The sequence below is a fragment of the Struthio camelus genome, chromosome 18 (assembly GCF_040807025.1).
Source record: "Struthio camelus isolate bStrCam1 chromosome 18, bStrCam1.hap1, whole genome shotgun sequence".
Lineage (NCBI taxonomy): Eukaryota > Metazoa > Chordata > Aves > Struthioniformes > Struthionidae > Struthio > Struthio camelus.
This window is the reverse complement of record NC_090959.1, coordinates 2,856,692-2,877,060: the sequence shown is the minus strand read 5'-3', so window position 1 is coordinate 2,877,060 and position 20,369 is coordinate 2,856,692. Positions and strand designations below refer to the sequence as shown.

At 66.1% G+C, this 20,369-nt stretch overlaps 1 protein-coding gene across 1 annotated transcript; it reads left to right on the top strand.

Moving 5' to 3' along the window:
* The first annotated feature begins 3,816 nt into the window (after positions 1-3,816).
* Positions 3,817-12,301, top strand: E2F1 (E2F transcription factor 1). The gene is made up of 7 exons (XM_068912948.1): positions 3,817-4,005; positions 5,954-6,044; positions 7,104-7,323; positions 8,136-8,288; positions 9,082-9,196; positions 9,320-9,524; positions 10,287-12,301. The coding sequence occupies exons 1-7, from the start codon at positions 3,817-3,819 to the stop codon at positions 10,535-10,537; spliced, it is 1,224 nt and encodes a 407-aa protein (XP_068769049.1). The 3' UTR covers positions 10,538-12,301.
* Positions 12,302-20,369: the final 8,068 nt, after the last annotated feature.

Genomic DNA, 20,369 nt, shown 5'->3' with positions numbered 1-20,369 from the left:
ACCCGCCAGCCGATGTTCGGCGGGAACGGCCGGAGCGAGACTTGCTCCGCCGTCACAGAGCGCTTTGGCCCGAGAGCTGGAGTATCTCTGCGCGCTGGGAAAGGCCCAGGTTTTAAATGTGTTCTGGGGGTTATGCATATATATATTTTTTTCCTTTTTAATTTTGCCTGCTCCTTCGGTAGAAGGGCTTATCAGCTTCCTGCACATGGGAGAGGCAGCCGGCGGGAGCCCTGCCGCCGAGCCCGCGTTTCGGGGTGTATTATCAGTTCCCCCCGCGCGCCTGGCGGCACCAGCGCATCTGGCCGCCGCTCTCCTCTGCCCCTCCGACCGCTGGCTCCCGCCCGGCTGCCCAGACACGCGGATGTACCTGCCTGCCATAGCCGGTTCCCTTCCAGCAAAAGAGCGTTTCTTTTCCTCTAGAGAGACTTGGAAAGGTGTCCGGACGGTTAGGCGATGGCTTCTGTTTTGACCGCCAGCAGCAGGAGGCTCCAGAGCAAAACCCGCTCCCTGGCCCGGCTGCGTGCCTCGCCATCGCCCCGCCACGGGACGCCACGAGACCCGAGGAACTGTTAGGCGAGACAGACAAAATTACAGGGGTGGCTCTGCCCAGAGCCGCGTGAGCGCAGGCAGCCACGCAGTCGCTGTGGGCCGCCCTCCGAAAGGGAGCCACGCGCGCCCCAGTGCCCTGGAAGGGGTTAGTTGTTAATTAGAGCTGAAGAAGCTGCCGAGAGCCACAGATGTTTGGTGTTTGGAAACACAACATGCCATGAATCATCCGGTAAACGGATAGAGCAGATGGATGGTTTCAATATCCTGCTCTTTCTGTATAAGCTGGCCCCCCTACAGCAGGATCTTCAGAGCCTAACGCCGTGCAGATCCCCTCCGCCGTCTCTGCGCACCTCCGCAACGGCAAAGGGAGATGAGACAGCACTGGTCTCCAGCCTTCGTTCCTGTCTGCCAGCACGGTTTTACCGGTCTGCTTCCACACTACACCAGCAACAAGAGTCCCGCTCGCACCTAGAGAACGCTGTCCCACTGTACAACAGACCTCCTTGCTTAAGGAAGTCTGAATCCCAGCCCCAGTCAAGCACCTCCTCACACCAAAACATTGCACCAGCCACCTCCGCCTGCCCCTTTTGGCCAGGAAGGAGCTGCTGGATGGCTGTGGAGGCTGGCTGCGTGGAGAGGGGGCGTCCGCTGGGGGCTACCAGCCTCACCAAGACTGTGGTTACTCTCATCGCCTCCCAGGGGAAGAGGAGATGAAGATCCTAGGCAGGACAGTGACCTGGTGTCCTTCACTCAGGACTTCCCTCTGGGGGGACAGCAAGGGCATGGCACGGTTTGTGCCCGAGGCAGGAAAGAAGCAGAGGTGGAGAGCATTTATGTCTCCCCAGGGACCCCATCTACCCATCCTCTCTCCCATCAGCTTCCTGAGTGCAGGGCACGGATGGCGTTTTGGCTGGCAAGCGGGCTGCAGGACAGAGGGAGCACGTGCTTGCACCGCGCTCTGGGCCGGTCCGGAGCCAGGCACCCGAGCCGGCTGGCAGCGCCGACAGTCATTCCTGCAATTCTTGGAACAGGGCAAGAGATGTATTTGGTAACCACTAGCAACGCGTTTCAGCGAGAAGCTTGTCAAAATGAGGATGGACAGTAAAAGGTTATCACAGAGGAAGGGCCTGGTGGCAGACGGAGCACCAGGAACGCAAGGCAACGGCAGCTGGACTCAGAGACTGCCTTTTCCATCCTCTCCTTGATTAGTTTCTCAGCCAGCCCTAAGTCACCTCTCTCCACCCTAGTCCTGACACCAAACCTGCTGGTTACGCTGCAAGGAGCTGGTTGTCCAAGAGTGCATCCTGCTCCCAAAATAACCTGTCCTGGGGGGCCCAGAGACATTCTCAGCTGGATCAGTCCGGCACAGCTCCACCACCTCGGCCAGCCACGATGGGAAAGCATCACTGGACAGAACAAGCCTTCTTCACAGGCCCCACCGCAGCACCAAAGACAAGACGACCGCCATGCCCGGCCAAGATCAAGCTCACCAGCAGCGCCTGGCAGAGCCGAAGCGGAGATGCGGAGGAGACAGTATCCGCATCAAGGCGTTGGGGTGGACTTTGTTCCACCCTGGGTGCCGGGCGATGGATGTCCCCTCCTCCACCGCCTGAGGAACAGCCATTGCTCGCTGTTAGCCTGGCTGAAAATCTGTCATCTAGATTGGGCGTTGGACAGAAAACTCAGGTTTTCACCAAGCAGCGTTCTCCACGAACGGTATCTGTATTTGGCACCGTACCTTACAGTTTAAAAAGAAGCACATGCGGGCGCACGCCAGATCCTAGGGGATGACACGGAGCGGGGAGAGGCTGGCTGAAACCTGCTTTGCAAAACAGCAATTCAGTGAGTGACATCGCTCATGCGTGGGGCAAAGGCTGCAAATACGCTGTGCACCGGTGCTGTGACCCCCGTGGGGGAGCCGGCCTGGCCGGTCCTGCGCCCGCGGGGGAGCCCGGCAGCGGGCCGCGAGGGGGTCCGGCAGGAGCAACTCCCCGGATGGGTTCTCCTTGCGACACTGGTGCAAAGGGAGGCAGGACAACGTGCCCCCGGCCTCGCGACGGAGGCACCACCGAGGCGAGCGTGGCGGGGAGAGCACCGCCCGCGCCTGCCCCCCGGGGCGGGTGCCCCCCTGCACCCGGGCACCCACCCAGCTGCCCCGGGCCTGGGCCGCAAAGGGCTGGCCCCGGCTGAGGGAGCCGCCGTGGGTCGCGGCAGAGCGGGGACCCGCGCAGGGGGAGCACAGGAGGCCGGGGGGAACACAGGCAGCGGGGTGCATGGAGAGGAAGGGGTTGGGGGGCACTGGCTGCAGGGCACCAGAGGGGCTGTGGGGCAAGGGCTGTGGGACTCAGACTGTGTGACAGAGAGGGGCCGTGGGGCACTGGCTGTGGGGCCTGGGATGGGGAAGGGGCCGTGGAGCACTGGCTGTGGGGCTGAGGGGTACAAGCTGTGGGGCCTGGGATGGGGAAGGGGCCGTGGGGCACTGGCTGTGGGGCACTGGCTGTGGGGTACAGGCTGTGGGGCCCAGAGAGGGGAAGGGGCCGTGGGGCACTGGCTGTGGGGCCCAGGCTGTGGGGCCCAGAGAGGGGAAGGGGCCGTGGGGCACTGGCTGTGGGGCCTGGGATGGGGAAGGGGCCGTGGGGCACTGGCTGTGGGGCAGAGAGGGGCCGTGGGGCACTGGCTGTGGGGCCTGGGGGGGGGAGGGGCCGTGGGGCAGAGAGGGGCCGGGGAACACAGGCCCCAGGAGCGCCGCGCACGTCCCCTTTAAGGGCCGGCCGAGCGCTCCTCACCCACGCGGCGCTGCCGCAGCGTCCCCGAGCTACCCCCTGATTGGCCCCTCCCTCGGCGCGGCGCCGCCGATTGGCCGGCTGTCAGCGCGTCCGGCGCCGCCGGCCGCGGCCAATGGGGCGGGCGGCGCCGCCTATCAATCCGGCGGCGTCAGCCAATGGGGGGGCGCCGCCCGCCGCCGCTGCGGCGCCCGGCGGAGGGCGCAGCCAATGGGCGGGCGGCGGCGAGGCTCGCGCCGCTTTCGCGGCAAAAAGGATTTGGCGCGCAAAGGCGTGCGGGGCCGGGAGCGGCGGCGGCGGCGAACAATACCCGCGGGCGGCGGCCAGCCCGCGCCGGGGCCGCCGCGCCGCGCCCGCGCCCGCGCCGCGCCGCGCCGCGCCGAGCATGGGCCGCGCCCCCGCCGGCCGGCCGCGCCCCCGCGCCCGCGCCCTGCCCGCCGCGCCGCCGTGAGGGCCGAGCCCCGCGCCGCCGGCGATGTGAGCCATGGCGGCGGGCGGCGCGGCGGGGCTGGCGGCGCTGCTGGGCGGCGCCTCCCCGCGCCTCCTCATCGTCTCGGCGGCCGAGGAGCCCCCGGGCGGCGGCCGCCCCGACGCCGACCTCCTGCTCTTCGCCACGCCGCAGCCCGCCCGCCCGGGCGCCGCGCCGCGCCGGCCCGCGCTGGGCCGCCCGCCGGTAACCGCCGGGGACGGGACGGGACGGGACGGGGCGGGGCGGGGGGCGCGGACCGGGAACGGCGAGCCCGGGCCCCCGCGGCTGTGGCGGGGCCTCTAGACCGGCCCAGCGCCGAGCCGGGCTATGTCGTGCCGGGCTATGTCGTGCCGGGCTATGTCGTGCCGGGCTATGCTGTGCCGTGCAGCACAATGCCGTGCTATGTCGTGCCATGCAGCACTATGTCGTGCCATGCAGCACAATGCCGTGCTATATCGTGCCGTGGTATATCGTGCCGTGCAGCACAGTGCCGTGGTATATCGTGCCGTGCAGCACAGTGCCGTGGTATATCGTGCCGTGCAGCACAGTGCCGTGCTATATCGTGCCGTGCTATGTTGTGCTGTGCTGCACAATGCCGTGCTATATCGTGCCGTGCAGCACTATGTCGTGCCGTGCAGCACAGTGCTGTGCTATATTGTGCCGTGCTATGTCGTGCCGTGCAGCACAGTGCTGTGCTATATTGTGCCGTGCTATGTTGTGCCGTGCTGCACAGTGCCGTGCTATATCGTGCCGTGCAGCACTATGTCGTGCCGTGCAGCACAGTGCCGTGGAATATTGTGCCGTGCTATGTCGTGCCGTGCAGCACAATGCCGTGCTATATCGTGCCGTGCTATGTTGTGCCGTGTTGCACAGTGCTGTGCTATATCGTGCCGTGCTGCACCATGTTACGTGTGCCATGCTATGCAATGTCTTTGTGCACCGCACCACGCCGGGCCGGGCCGTGCCGAGCGGCGCCCCGTGGGGCGCGCGGGCCAGGCCCTGCCACGCAGCACACCTGCCAAGCAGGGCCCCGCTCCCCGGGTTGCGTCAGGCCGGCGGAGCCGCGGCCCCGCTGGGCGCTGCCTGCTCCGGAAGCCGCGCGCCTCCGAGCTGGGCCGGGTTCCTGCCTCCCCTCCTGTGCGGCGCATCTGCTGCGCGCCCGGGACGCGCTCGCTTCGCAGCGCTCCCTGGCGCAGGAGCCCTCCGCGGCCGGCCCCCGGCTGCGCCTGCGAGCTGGCCGGCGGCTCCCGCTCCTTGGCTCCCCCTGGACGCGCGCAGGGCGGGAGCGCCCCGGCATCGGGCACCCCTCTGCCCGGGCCGGTTGCCGTGCCGCGCTCGGTGCCGCGGGTGCGCGTTCCCCGCTGCCGCACGGTCCCTCGCAGACGCGCCGTTTGCCTGGCTGCTGCCGTGGGGCGCCTCGGTCCCCGCCGTGGCAGACGGGGGCGATGGGCCCGGCCAGCCCCCTCTGACGGGTCACCCAAAGCTTTTGTTGCAGGAGGCTGAGCAGAGCGCTGTGGCCGGTGCTTTTGCAGCCCCCTGGGCTCACGGGCTGCGTGGCGGTGGGCGCCCGGTGCTGCTCTGCTGGCAGCAGGATCGGGTGCCCTGCGCTTTCCCGGCTCCTGCCAGTTAATCCCATCTGTGCTGGGGCTCAGAAACGCTCTGGGGGTGTCTGCGTGGCCTTACACTGTGCCCGCCCAGGGAGCGGCGATGGGCGCAGGCAGCACCCCGGCTCTGCACCCCAGGGACACCGGGGTCGGGTGCTGTCACCTGCCCGGGGTGCCTGCAGCCGGCACAGCCTCCGCCGTGGCCCGCGGGCAGGCAGGAGGCTGCGCGTGCCGAGAGCCCATCCGTAGGGATGCGCTTGGGCTGGCCAGCTGGGAGGTGTGCGAGGCTGCGGCCGCAGGAGGCTCCGCACTGCCGAATCCCTGGTGTCCCCCCTTGCAGAGGTTCCCAGGTGGGGCCACCAACGCCTCCCTGTCGAGGGCGCTCGGCTGCTGGGGCCGGGCTGGGAGCAGACCCCTGTGTTTGAGCCGCGCGGGTGCCTGGGGCTCCGCATCAGAGCCGTGCGTCCGTCGCACAGAAGCGTGGACGTGCTGGGGTACGGCGATGTCCGTGCCGTCCGGTCCTCTGAGGAGCCACCCGTCTCTTGCAGGTGAAGAGGAAGCTGAACTTGGAGACGGATCACCAGTACATAGCAGAGAGCCTGCCGACGGCCCGGGGCAAAGCGAGAAACCCTGCGAAAGGTACTGGCTCAGCTCCCTGCCGGAGCCCGGGTCACAGCCCAGGCTGCGCTGCTGCTGGGAGCGCTGCCTGATCCCGGCCTTCGCCCTCCTCCAGCTGGACATGGGGGTCCACCACCGCCAGGATCGCACCCAGGCGGGCTGGACTGCGGCTCTGGGCTTGTGCCCTGCTGCTTTTACCCATCCCTCCGTGTCGGTTTGCAGAGGCTCTCGCTGGGGGCCGGGGCGTGCCTGGCCCGTTCTCTCTCTCCCGGCTCAGCTCATGCGGGCAGCAGCCCTGCAGGAGTGAGCATGGGAGGTGGCGTCCCCGAGGACAGAGCTGAGGCTGGCAGCATTGAGTCTGTCCGCGTGGGGCTGCGGGCAGACGTGGCCTCGCTGCACCCAGCTCCCAGCAGGCTGGAAGCGGCAGCGGAGCTAACAACCCTAGTTCTCCACGGGGTGCACGGCGCATTGCTGGGCTGACGCGCGTTTACGTGGCCCGGCGCTGATGCCGAGTGCAGAAAAGCCAGGTAAACTCCTCTAGCGCGAGGCCTGTATCCTCCCAGCCATCTCCCGCATGACCTATCGCCGAGCCTTGGGAGCAGAGACGTAAGGATCGAAGCGAAGCAAGCCCTACATTGGGCCTCGCTGGTTGTCCCCTGCCTGGCCCCGATTCTGCAGTCGGGCTCCTGCAGGCGAGGGCTGCCGAGGGCTTTGGGCCGAGATCGCTGCGATGTGCGGGCTTGGGGAAGGCAAGGGCTGGAGTGGGACAGGGTTTGATGGCATGCGTTTCGAGCGCGGTAGGGCGTTGCATGGACTTCAGGCCCGTGTGGCTGAGGGCAGGTGGCAGGGGAGCAGATGGTGACAGCCCAGCCAGAGGAGGTAGGGCTGAGCTTTCTGAATGCAGGCAGGCTGAGCTGAAATGGGTCCTGTGATGTGCGAGCAGGCCCTGATGGGTCTGGGTGTGCTGGTGGCTACAGCAGCCTCCTCTGGGTGTCAGGAAGGGCTGGGAAGACAAGCTGGAGGAGGGCACCTGCCACTGGGCTCTGGGTGAGCCCTGAATGTGTCCTTGGCTGCTTGCAGGGGCAAAGTCTCCCGGGGAGAAGTCTCGCTATGAAACCTCGCTGAACCTCACCACCAAGCGCTTCCTGGAGCTCCTGAGCCAGTCACCCGACGGTGTGGTGGACCTCAACTGGGCAGCCGAGGTCCTGAAGGTGCAGAAGAGGCGCATCTACGACATCACCAATGTCCTGGAGGGCATCCAGCTCATCACCAAGAAGTCCAAGAACAACATCCAGTGGCTGTATGTACCTGGGATGGGCTCCTGCGGGGCTGGGGCCTATTCACCTCCTAGGCTGGGACCAGAGGAGACTCTTGAAGCAGCTTGGACGGGGGTCAGGGTGGGAGCTTGTGGGTCTTGCAGGCAGGCTTGGATTCAACCAGGTGGGAGAAGCTCAGAGCGGTGTCACACTGCTGCTGGCAGCTGGATTGAGTATCTGCCCTGGGATCGCGTGGAGGCTCTCTGTTCTGGCAGGCCATGGCCTTCGGGGAGGGCTGCGCTTGACCACGGGTGGCTCCCGAGCATCGATTTCCCAGTGTCGTCTTCAAATGTCTCTTGTCTCAAGCCAGGGCCTTGCAGGCAGTGCAGCCACCCCTGGGAGCCAAGCCAGGCCCTGGGCAGCAGGGCCTTCGTTTGGGGTCTGGCAGGGAGCCTGGGGGACAGCCCAGGACAGTGCCTGGAGCCCAGGCTTGTCCTCCCTGCAGAGCCAATTCCCTGGGCCCGAGGCAGGGCTGGGTAAAGTCCCCAGGTGGGGATGGTGCTGGGGGGCAGTTCTGGGTGTGAGCGACGGTGAGCCATTGGGTTTGCTGTGGCAGCGTTCCTGGGAGTCCCCCAGGCCTGCTGCTGCAACCCAAGGGCAGGTTGACCCCCCAGGTTCTCTCGCTTGCCAGAGAGGACAATCTGCTAGCAGAGCCACAGGCATCTTCCAAGCATGCCCTGGTGGGTGTACAGAGGCTGTACAGAGGGTGTGGGGTGGAGGAACCTGACTGTCCTGCTGTGCAAGTGCTGTCCGGGACACGGCTGTGCTGAGGGTGACAAGCATGCACTCCCTCCAGGGGCAGCCAGGCCACGGTGGGACCTTCCAGCCAGCACCGGGTGCTGGAGAAAGAGCTGCGGGACCTGCAGGCTGCCGAGCGGCAGCTGGACGACCTCATCCAGACGTGCACCGTCCAGCTGAGGCTGCTCACGGAGGACCCCGGGAACCAGCAATATCCTTCTCTGTAGGGCAAGCTGGTTGCTGGGGCTGCTGGGGAGTCCCGTGCCCTGCGGGATTGGGGCACAGAGGGGTAGTTGGGGAGCAGCTCTCCCCTACTGCCTCCAAACCCAGGCCAAAGAGCCCTCCCTAGGTCCCGTTGGCCCCTTCTCAGGGTTCACAGCTCATGAGGAGCACATGTGGACCTGGGAGGGAGACAGTGCTGGAGAGTGAGGCCTGTGGCCGGTCCTAGGGGTCTCCAAGCCAGGAGATCGTAGCTCTTGGGCAAAGACAACACTGAGTCTATCTCCTGGGAGTATTGTGTGGCTATGGGACGCATCTCCAACCCAATAGCCATGCTTGGCACTGCCTAATGGCCCTTGAGACATGGTGGGCTAATGCTGCTCCCTGTTGGGCCTTCAGACCTTGAGTGCTGTGTCCCAGCCTCTCCTCGCATGGGCTCCTCTGTGTCATTATATCCTGCTCTTTCTGTCTGCACGCAGGGCCACTGTCTCGCAGTCACAGCGAGGCATGTGCCAGACCACTGTGGCAAGGATGGCACCTGGTTGGGTTTGGAGGGCTGGGAGAGGACGCTCTAGCCCTGATGCCCGCTGTTATGTGCAGGTGTGGCCCCCGAGCTGCTCAGTGGTGCCTGCTGGGTCGGCCCCGTGCCGTGCTCGTCCCCGGGAGGTGAGCCCGGCTGGCTCGAGGCCACATAGTACCCTGGGCGTTGTTCTGCCTGCCCCACTGCCTCTGGTGCCCCTCTCGCGTGGCGGCGTCCCCCGCGTCTGCTCCTTAACCGGCCACACCGCAGCCTACGTGACCTGCCAGGATCTCCGGAGCATTGCAGACCCCTCCGAGCAAATGGTGATGGTCATCAAGGCACCCCCAGAAACCCAGCTGCAGGTCTCAGACCCCACGGAGGTAAGCCAGGGGCCTCCAGCCCGCCGTACTGGCTCCCTGGGTCTGCAGAGCCCTTGGCCGCGGCGAGCCCCCAGCCTGGCGTTCCCGGGACTTCCTTGTGCTCATTTGTCTCCCTTCTCCCAGGCTTTCCAGGTGTCCGTGAAAAGCACTCAGGGCCCTATCGACGTGTTCCTCTGCCCCGAAGACAGCTCTGGGGTCTGCAGCCCCGTCAAGAGCCCGTTCAAAGCAGCCGCTGAGGAATCGTCCCCCGGCTCTTCGCAGCCCAGAGCCTCCCCGCTCTTGCATCCGGCCCAGGACGTGAACATGCCGCTGCTGCCTGGCGAGCAAGGTAAGCGGCCAGGGCAGGGCGTGCGGCTCCGGAGGGCTCGGCGCTCGGGAGCGCTGCCGTGACCATGCAGCAGCTCTGGCTGGGGACAGCCGCTGGCTCTTGCTGGGTGCAGCAGTGCCCCTTTCTCAGCTGGAGCGCTCGTGCCTGCCATCACCCGAGGGCGGGGAAGGGCAGGGGGAGATGTCCCGGCTCTGGGCCTCTCTGCAGCGAGGATCTCACGAGCAGAGGGTGCCGCTTGCAGAAGGCTGCCGTTCTCCAGGCCGTGGACAGTGGTATCAGCCCACGCTGGCAGGGACCAGCAAACCCCTGCGGCCATCCCGGCCCGCGGGAATGGGCAGCACGGAGCCGCAACTGCTGCGTGCCGCTCCCTGGGGCAGGTGACGTCCTCTGCCCGACCGGGCTGGGCTCCCGCTCCCTCGCCGTCAGCGGGGGTTTAGCAGCGCCCGGAAGCGGCGCTCCCCTGTGCGGCCTCACCAGACGTAAAGCGTAGCCGCTAGCTGGGTACGCGAGCGTTACGGGAAGCGCTGCCCTATTTCCGTGTCAGCTTAGCATCAGGTACCCTTAAAAAAGTATCCTTTGAGCTAAGAACGTTTACCCTGAAGGCAGTAACCGTCTCTGCGCTGGGGTAACCTTTGGGTCTGCGCCGGGCCCTTCTGCTCCTGCGAGGTGCCCAGGGACCCGTAGCGAAGTGGGGGAGCTTGGGGGGCGGTTGGGGCTGGGGGCCGCGCGTCAGGCTCCCACAGGCTCTCGCCGTCTCCGCAGAGCCCCTGCTGCCCGGGGAGAGCGCGCTGCCCGGCAAATGCCCCGCGGACGAAGTGAGCCTCTCGCCGCTGGCCTCCATGGATGCCCTCTTGGAGCAGAGCAAGGACGATTTCTCAGGCTTCCTCCCGGACGAGTTCATCAACCTGTCGCCTCCCCAGCCCCAGGATTACCACTTCGGCCTGGAGGAGGGCGAGGGCATCAGCGAACTGTTCGACTGTGACTTTGGGGACTTCACGCCCTTGGACTTCTGAGGCCCCGCGCCGGCGGGGGGAGGCGCTGCTCCTGCCGGGCGCCGACGGCTGAATGTAACGTTGCGGCCGGCAGCAGCGCGCGGGGGGCCGAGGGGGCCGGCGACGACGTGGCGGCGGAGGCGGGGACAGCCGCCCCGCGCCGCCGGCACTGCCAGGCGTCCCCTCTGCGCCGCGGCTTTGGTTTGCCTTTTTGGTCGTTTCTGGTGCACGTGCCTTTCCTCGGCGGCCTGCTGCCGCCGCGGCCCGGGGCCCCCCGCAGCGCTGCGGGGCCGACGCCGCTTCGCTGCCCCGCGCCCAGCTGCCTGCGGGCCCTCCTCTCTCGCCTTAGGGCCCGCGGCGCGGCGGCCCCTCCGGCTCCCCCCTCGCCCGTGAGCGCCCGCGGCCTCCCTCTCCCCCTCCCTCTCGGCTCCGGTAGCGCCGGTTTCTTCCTTCGCCGCCGGCGTCCCTCCGCACGCGGCGGCGGCCGGCAGGTCCCAGCGTCGCCCGGGAAGGGGGCTGCCCGAGGCGGGCTGGGGGGGCGCGGGGGACCCTTGCGCTCCCGTTTCGCCCCTGCCCCGCGGGGCCCTCGCCCAAGGAGCCGGCTGCCCGGCGCTGAGCCGCTTGCCCCGCGGCCGCCCCCGGCGGCGCCGTCCTGCCGGCGCTCCCCTCCCGCCGGTGCCCGTTGCAGAGCTTTAAGCAGTCCTGTGTATAGATTTGATTAATTTATTATTGTTGTTCCCTGGGGACAGTGTTTAATTTTCTTGAAGGGGGGGGGGCCGCGGCTCTGCGCGCGCCCCTAGAGGTTAGGGCCCCGCGGGGCGGCCGGCCGAGCTGGTGGTGCCGGGAGGTTTCGCGGCGGTGGGGAAGGGGGTTGCCGGAGGGGCCGCGGGGCCCCCCCGCCCGCCCTGAGCGTGGGTTATTTATTTATTATTTATGCGACGCGGAAGCTCGGCCGGGGGCTGGCTGGAGGGCGCGAGGCAGCGGGAGCGCGGGGAGGCCGTCGCCGCGGGGCGAGGAGGGAGCCCGCCGGGGGGGCTCGCCGCCGCCGCCTCCCTTAGCTCTTGGCCCGAAGCGAAGCGGCTGCCGGCGCGGCAGCTGAGGCGGAGGGGCCGACGGGGACGCAGGGCCGGCTTCTTGCCTGCGAGGGCCCAAAGCAGGGCGCAAAGGGAGGGGGACGCAAGGGGACGCCCGCCACCAGCCCCTCTCCCGGAGGCGAGCAGCGGGGCGTCGCGCGCCCGAGGCCCCGTCTCTCCCCTTCCCCCTCGGGCCCCGGCGTCGGAGGGCTCCGGCCCCGCGGCGTCGCCCCGTCCGGGCCTCCCCGCCGAGCCGTGGGGCTCCCCCGCGGTCCCTCCTGCCCGCCGCCTGCGGCATCGCCTCGGGGAAAGGGGTGGCCCTGGCGCGGGGGCCGGCAAGGACCAAGCTTTGTCTCCAGGTTTTCTCTTTGAATCTTCGCGCAGCAATTCAGGTAGAGCTAACTCTCGGCGCTTCCTCCTCTCCGGGCCGCCCGCGGCCGCGCTGCGGGGCCGAGCAGCCGCCCCGCGCGGGGCAGCGCGGGGTCCCGGCCGGCGGCAGGGTGCTGCGCGCCTCCCTCGGGCCGCACAGCAGCGAAGGGAGCAGCCAAGGGGAGGAGAAAAGGAGGTGGTTTCCCCCCAGGGGCTGCTCCCCCGGGGGCTGCCCCCAACCCCGGGCGCCCGCCGAGTCGAGCTGGAGACGCACTTTCACTTACTGCCTTTTAACAAGTTTTGTGTTCTTCTGAGCTTCGTGTTTAATAAAGGTTTCTACTGACTGCCTGGCCTCCGGTTCGGCGCCCGCCCCGGCCCCCCTGCCGACGAGACGGCTCTAGAGGTGCCAAAGGGGGGGGGATTCCCCAAAGTTGCCAAAACCCAGCAAACCTTCGGTGGCTCCGCGCTCCGGCCTGAGGAGCTACAGCCCGAAATACCGGAAGGGAAGTCCCCGGAGGGGAAGGTGCTCGCGCCCCCGGGGCGGGCGCAGCGCCTCGGCTGGCGGGGGGCCGCGTGGGGCCCTGCCGCCTCTCCAAAATCCCGTCAGCCCCTCGCCCCCCACCCGCACCTCGTCTGCTCGGGTGGGGGGCTCGGCCCGGCGCGGAGCAGGGTCTCGAGCGCGCGCTGCCGGGGCTGAGCCTGGCCGGCGAGGGGCCGGACGGCCGTCCGGGGGTGCGAGGCCTCAGCGCTCTGCCCGGCTCAGCCGAAGGGGCCGGCAGCGCCTTGGCTGCCTGGTCAGAGCAGAGCTGCAGTAAGGGCCGTGGCTCCCCGCTCGCCCTCCCCGGGCCTGCCGCTCGGGGGGGGGGCGCCGGCACCGCACAGCCCCTTTAACCGCCCGCTGCCGGTGGCGCTCGGCCCTTGAGGCGTTCAGAGCGATGCGGCCATCGAGGGGTCCCCGCGGGCCTCTCCGCCCGACCCGACGGCGCTGGGGTTCAGCGGCCGCGTTCGGCTTCGCTCGAGCGAGAGCGACAGCGAGCCGGGAGGCGCAGCCAGGCCCGCCGGCCCCGCGGCGGCGCGGGAGGGGGAACCGGTAGCGCTTTCAGCTGGGGCCGGAGAGAGGCCGCTCCGCCTGTCGCCTGTGGCATCAAGCTCCCAGGCGGCTAACGGAGCCGGCCGCGTGAGCCAAGGGGACAGAAACCCCCCGGCTGCGGGGGCCACGGGCCGTCCCCGGGGCGGGAGGAGGCAAGGCAGCAGGCCGGCAGGTGGACGCGCGCGAGCGGCGCGCTCTCGGCCTCCGCGGCCGCCTGAGCCCGGCCTCTTTAAAGCGGCAAAGGGGCGAACCGGTCGGCATGCTGCTGTCTGATGGGGCCAGTTGCCGCGGGCTGGGACTCGCAGCCAGGAAAGCAAAACCTCCCCGGTGCCGCTGGCGTCCCCGGGGAGCCGAAGCGGAGCCGCCTGGCCGACCCGGCCCCATCCAGGTGCCTCGACCTGCCCTGTGGGCCGCCCTCGGGGAGCCCCAGCCTCGGGCCGCCTGGGGGGGCCGGGCCCCAGGGCCCGCAGGCCGGCGGGAGGCAGGGACGCGCCGGCCCGCGCGGGAACGCCGCTTCCTTCCAGGCTTTGTGCGGCTGCCTCTCCTCCTGCTCCTGCCCGGCTTCCTGCGTGTCTTTTATTTAAAAAGGCTGATAAATATTTCACTCCGGACCGCGGAGTTGCATAAGCTTCCTAACGGGAGCCCTGGTTGGCGGCCCGCGTGGCGGCGCGAGCGCAGCCGAAAGGGCGCCTCGGGGGCCGCAGCGAGCCGGGGCTGCCGGCCACCCCAGCCTTGCCGGCAAAGCCGGGCACCGGGACGCGCTGCGGCGCGTGGGCGCTGGCAGCGGCCTCCCCGCCGGCCGGGCTGGCCGGAGGCCGTTTCGGTCTTCCGGGCATTTCTGGACTGTCCAGCACGGCTGACGCGGGAGCAGCTGGCGGGGGCTAGCGCGACGGGGTGTCTCAGGGCCGCTCCGGCAGGGTGGGGACCGAGCCCCAGCCCTGAAGATCCAGGTGCTGCTCATGGGGCTGGGGAACGAAGCCTGTTTGCACCCCCTGGGCTGCCCACGCGGTGCGACGTGTGCGGGTCCCCGGCGGGGGGGGGGCTGACACCCTGCGAGGGCCGAAACAGCTGAGCAGGGACCAGCAGAGACCAGCCAGGAGGAACTGCTGGGAGAGGTGCAAAGCTGGTGCCCCCCTCTCAGGGACGGCTGGGACGTCTCCCTTGGGGGATCCCTTCTCCTGGGTTATGGGATTGAGCTTCCCAGGCAGCCCGGGGCAGAGCTGGCTTTCGCCTCGCTGCTCCCACCCTTGAATGATGCTCCGAAGCAGGGACTTGACGTTGGTGCTGGCGGAGCTGGGGAGCAGCTGGATGGGGCCCTGGGGACGGCCGTGCAGAAGCGTCGCCTGATGCCTCGAGGCCCGGTGGGCTTCGTCTGAGCTGTCCCAGCACGTGTATCGGAGGCTCCCGCGCTGCTCTTAGAAAGTCTGAGAGGTGGCCAAGAGACCTCCATCGGCTCCTGCTGGGCAAACCTTTCTCGGGGAGCTGAAGGGGATTTGAGTGGTTGTTCCACAGGCAAAGATCAGTCCCCACGACCAGGCCGGGGGCCAAGCGGGAGGAAGGGCCCGGCCCCGTGTTTCCATACTGCAGGGCTGTACCAGGAATAGCGAAGGGTTCGTCACACCTTCTTGGGCAGAAACCACCCAGCTGGGGGAATGCCAAAGCCACCGCATGTCACCAGGGAGCAGCCCCCGGGCTCTGCCCTGCGGCTAGACCAGCGCCCTTCTCTTCACCCTGAAACCAAAGGCATCTCCTAGATGGACAGGTTGGTCGATATATCAATGGGTAACTGTTGTACAGTGCGTGGTGGTGGTTTTGGGAAGGAGTCTGCCCCACTGCGGCCTCCTCTGCAAACACCAACCTTGCTCCTTTGGGGTCTCCTTGAAAATGTTTCCCGCCAACGTCGGAGCAGGCAAGACGAAAGAGCACCTTGCTGTGGGTTACCCTAGGGGAGGGCGCTTGGGTGGTTTCTCATCAAAGCACAGCAAAAACCGCCAGAGGGACGATGATCTCGGCCCGACCCGAGTTCAGTTCTCCACGTGAGCCGACTGCAAACCCGAGCAAACCACCCCGTTTCCGACCCAAGGCGCTCGGCAGCACGCCGACAGCGCCGATGAGCTGGGCTGGCTTCTCCTCACTGGTTCAGGTGGGCGAATAAAGTATTTGGGGACAACTCCCCGGCACCGCTGGGGCCGCTGCTCGGTGCTTAGGTGGGGCTTTCCGCAGGGCGAGGGGTGTCTGGGACGGAGGGTGCTGGAAAATGTCCCAGGGGCCCGGGGCAGAGGGAGAGCAGGAAGGACGGGGAGCTTTTTGCTCGCTTCCTGCACTGCTGGCCTCTCTGCCATCCAGATCATAAAAAAGTGGCGTGGTACAGGCTCGTCATCTGAGCTGATGGGAAAGCGTCGGGTCAAACAGGAAATTTCCTTCTTGCAAACACTTTTATTTTTTGTTTTTTAACATAGAAGCCCCAGTGGAAAAGCTTGGCTGCCAAACCCGGCCTGGAGTAGGAAAAACGTGGCTCCCCGTCAATCCTTCACAACCCGCCAGCCGAGCCGGCCTCCTCCCATCCGCTGTTGAGGGAAAATCGCACTTCGCCTGCCCGGTGGCGAAGCCCAGGGCCAGCCGTGCCCCTCGCCCGCTGCCGCGCTGCCTGGCTCCCCGCAGAGGCGGCAGCGCTCCCCCCGCCTCGGGTGGCACGGCCGAGCAAAGCCCCCCGCGCGCGCCCCGCGAGCCGCGCTCTCGCGCCCGGCAGCCGCGCCGGCGAGGAGCACATCTGCTGCATCGCTTACGGCGCGGAGCCGCGCTCAGCCGCGCAACGCCGTCGCCGTTTTTGCACGGCTCCCCCCCCCGCCCCGCCTCGGCCCGGCCAATCTTGCCGCGGCAAAACGCAGCGGAGCAGAAAACGCTCCGCTTAAGGGCCACGACTGCTGCTGACACACGTGCAGGGCCCGCGCCAGCCGGCCTCGCGGGACGCCGGCCGGGCCCCGGCTTCTCCCCAGCACGGCTCACGGCAGCGGCGATGGTGCCGCTCGCGGCCCTGGGCAGGGAAAGCACGCGGCAGAGTTAGCCCCAGGGTGGCCGGTGGCACCCACGGGACGTGGCGTGGGTGCCACGGCCCCATCTGGCCACGGGCGCCCAGCTCCTGCGGGCCTGCCGGATGTCCCCCCCCCCCGGTTCCCGCGGCGCGAGCTTGCTCCCCGGGATGCGAGTGCAGCTTGTCCTAGGCCTGTCTGAACGGGCCAAGAGAAGCGCAGCGGCTTGTCCTCAGCACGAGAACGAAGCGGAGGTGAAGGCCCGGGAAAGGGGGAGAGGGCTCACGCCTGCCCTCCTGCCACCCGCAACGGGCCCGGCTGCACCGCTCTTCCCTTGAGCGAGCCAACCCGCGTCAGCCTCACAGCTCTTTCGGTTTTCTCCCCCGTGAAGGCAAATCCGCCTGCGCTGACATCAAAGCGGCGTTTACTGTTGTGCTGCCGAACAACCGTGGGTTCCTGCTAAAGGGGGGAGGAAGAGCCCTTGGGCGTCCCAGCCCCTCGAAACAAGGCACCGCGCGTGCACTAGCTCCACCACCGCGAGTCCGAGCAGGGACGAGGCTCCTTCGCTGCTGCGGCAGTGCAGGTGGAAGAGCGCGTCTCCGGTTGGAGGCGTTGGCTTCTCCGCGCCTGGTCAGAGCGGTATAAAAATAACCCGCTTTGTATCCCAGGGATGATTCATTATGCAGCTGAAGGGCTTCCCTGCTTCTATTTTGGATCCCCAGAGAAAGAGCTGGTAATTCATGTGGGAGTTTTTCCTCATTTCTGAACATTATGTGTCAAGTTTGGAAAGTGACTTTGTTTTTTTTATGAGTTGCTTGCCGTGCCTTCAGGACCTGGGCTGCTTTTTTCATCAGGCCTAACAGAGGCGGCGTGCTACGTAGGAGGCGCGCAACCTGTCCTACCTCGTGGGTCCTTAGCTTGTGTTCACCCTCGTTGTCTGTTCTCCTGCATAGAGAAACGCGTAGGTGGCAGGGCGGGCGGTCTCTGTCCAGCTTTGGGGGCACGCTCGGCAGCCTCCAAGGAGCTCCTGCAGCAGCCGCCAAGAGCTGCAAGGCCGAGTCGTGCCAGAGGAACCAGCGTAACCGCAAAGAGGGAGCAGAGCGAGCGTGGCGTCTCCCCGCACCGATCCACCAAGAGCCTTGAACTCGGACACGCCGGAAGAGCCCCTGCATCTCCATGGCCGAAGGAGAAGGACTGGCTCTGCTGGCTGGCGCGGGGACAGGCCAGCAGGTTCTCCAGTAGCAGCCTTTAAATGGGGACACGGCACAAAGTTTGTCAAAACCTGCATGATGCACAGGCCACGTGCAGGCAGCGGGACCCGGTGGGGACCCACAGCCCCCCTCATGCCTGCAGCGTCGTCCGCCTGTATGGGCGCCCCGAGTCCCACAGTTCAGATGTGGCTCACCTGGTCAAAGCAATGACCGGCACCACTGCACCGGGGCTCCCCCAGGGCTGCCAGATGCTTCAAATCTACACGTGTGGCTGATTTCTTCTTCCTCTAGGGAGAAAAGCAGCTGCGTCAAGGTGGGAACCCTGATGGGAAATGGCTTTGGCTTATGTCCCTTTTCCTCTTGCCTCCAACACAGCAGATGAGGCTCCTCTTGTCTCTGTGGTTTCTCTTTGCTGCTGGGTTGAGGCAACTCCTTTCTGCAGGCTTTAATGTGAAAGGTTGCCCTAGTGGGAATGAGCCACGTTCCCATCCCCATTTCAGAAGTTTAAGGACATCCTTGCATGTGTTGCCTCCTGGAAGCGGGGTCTGGCGCGCTCTGTGCGCGGTTGTGCGGTGGGCTGTGGTGCCGTGCTCTGGCCAGGCACAGCCCCAGCTTCCTGCCTTGCTTTTGCATCCTATCATGCACTGAAGTGTTTCAGACTCTGTGAAACCCATGCATTCTTTCAGAAAATAAATATCTTAGGGAGGTGAAGCGCAGCATCGTTTATTCATGGAGATGCCGGTAAGTGGGTGCTTCCTTTATTCATGAGCGATTGTGTCCCTGTCCCTCTCTCTATGTGGGCAGGATCCCTGGGTTTCCTGCTGCAGGGGGGCAGGCGGGAGCCCTCGCAGATGGGGTGGGCGCCGCTGGCTCTGCTTGGCTCGCGGCCAGGGCGGCGAGGCCAGGGCAGGGGTTGCAGGAAGCTTTCGAGGTGCGTCTTCCCCCAGCCAGGGAAGTAGAGCAGGCTGGGCCCTGCTGAGGGGTCCCATCGGCTGCGGCTGCTGCTGGAGCGAAGCAGAGCGAACTCGCTGCCTCGTGCGTGGGCTCCCCAGGGCAGTGTCGGACAGAGGTTGCTTGGGGTGGACATCGTTCTTCCAGGTGTCAACGGTGCTGGCTGGCTCCCAGTAGCTAAAGGGGTAAAACCCCTCTGCTGCCAGGGCAGATCGTGAGCCAGAAGCTGCAGGTGGTGGGAGAAGAAGTCAAGGACAGGCTGGAGGAGGAAGGTGTTGGCCTTCATCCTCATCTCCTGGGAACCTGCCTCCTGCCACAACCAGCCACGGACATTGGGCAGCCAAAGTCTGCCGTGCCTAGAGGAGATACAAAGCTCAAACCCTGTGGATGGTCCTGGTGCAGAGCAGCTTTGGGCTGGCTCAGCTTTCAGCTCGCGTGTTTGCTCACTCCCTGCGTTACTCAGGGCAGTCACCATGCAGGCATGCGACAGCCTCTGGGTAAGCACGGGCAACGCTGGACACAGGAGGACACAGGACGCTTTATGGGAGGTTCTTGGGAGGAGAAGGCAGGGAGAACTCAACCGGTCCCTGCAGTGGTGAACCTCAGTTGTCAAGTTGGCAATGATTTTGCAGTCCCTTTCGCAAAAAAGCATTGACTTCCAGCAACCAGCGGGGAGAGGACTTGGGTTCTTGTGATCTCGAAACCTGCTGGGGTGGCGCACCGGTTAGGACTTCTGGCAACACATCCCGACGAGAGCGGCTGTTGACCGCACTCCTGGAAGGACTTGGGAGGACCGGCCTCTTCTGTAACCAGCAGAAGTTTTGCTCTGGACTTCAGTGTGGTTGGGACTTTACCTTGGGGCTTTACAGTTGCTTCTTCCCAGGCCGAAACTTGGGCTGAACTTGCAGAGTCCCCGATCGGGACAGAGCACACGTTTCGGCAACAAGGGAGTGCAGAAAACCCCACTGGGTTTATTTAGACCAGTCAAAGGAAGCTGTGCCAGTTTAGGCTTTCCAGTCATTACTGTCTGAGCCTGAGCTTCGGTTTAATCAGCGGCAGAGCCCTGCGGTCACGCAGGCCCCTGTCGTACGGCTCCCTCCCAGCACTGCCCCAGCAGCAGAGCCCACGGAGAGCCCCGAGCAGCAGGGATGCAGCTGGCAGCAGCTCGTGCCGCATCCCTGCCTCCTCTTCTCGTGGTGATGGCCACCGAGGAGGTGGATGGAGGAGCGTTACGGCCAGAAACAGTGGAAGGGGAACAGCTTTTGGACGTCAGTCTGGCTATCAGGCCTCAGCTGAGGCTCTGCTACTGTTTCGTTCTCATGATGGCCACGTTTGGCAGCTCCGGTTCTTGGACACAAGGGGTTTTCTGCTGCCCTCTGGGAGGAAGGGCCCTGTGTAGGGTGCATGTGCTTCCCCGGAGCCCGGAGCATCACCACCTTCTGCTCCAGGTCCCAGGTGCACTTTTTCCACCTCTCTTCCCTCGCATATAGCGGAAGCAGCAGGGAGATTGTAAAAATAACTGTGACACATCCTGGCAATCAGTCAGGGCTCTGCTGGCAGATGGTTGTCCCTGGGGGTGGAGGAGAGCAAGCAAACTACACGTGCCACAGCTTAGTCACGTTGGCTTAGGGAAGTGTCTCAGTTTTGAGAGCTAGGTTAAGAGAAGCCGAGCTCAGCAAAATCTGTCGGCCTCAAGAGATCCTTGTGAAGGAAGAGGCAGCACGGACAGAAGCCAGCCAGCCTGTGATTTTGCATCCAAATGAAGTTGTTGCATGCCCCTTTTTGTGGCTAAAATCCTAGGGTACATCCCAGAGGTATGGACGGAATCCCATTGTGCCAAAAATTAATTGCAAGGCTAGTCCGAGCCATGCAGAATGACAGCGGCCCTGCGTGCACAGAGGGAGCGGTGTGAAACTCTGCGGGGCACAGCTTCGTCTAGTGCCCAGGAGCTCATCGGCTGGTGCTGGGCGCACGCAGTCCCCAGACTGCAGGCTACTGCTCTCGTGCTAGCAGGGCATAGACGAAGCGGGTCACAAGTACTCTGCGTGTGCCAGGAGTCCTTGCCCTGTCCTCCTCCACGCCGGAAGCCTTGCTGCAGGTGAGGCATGTTCCCCACATGCCGGACAGGAT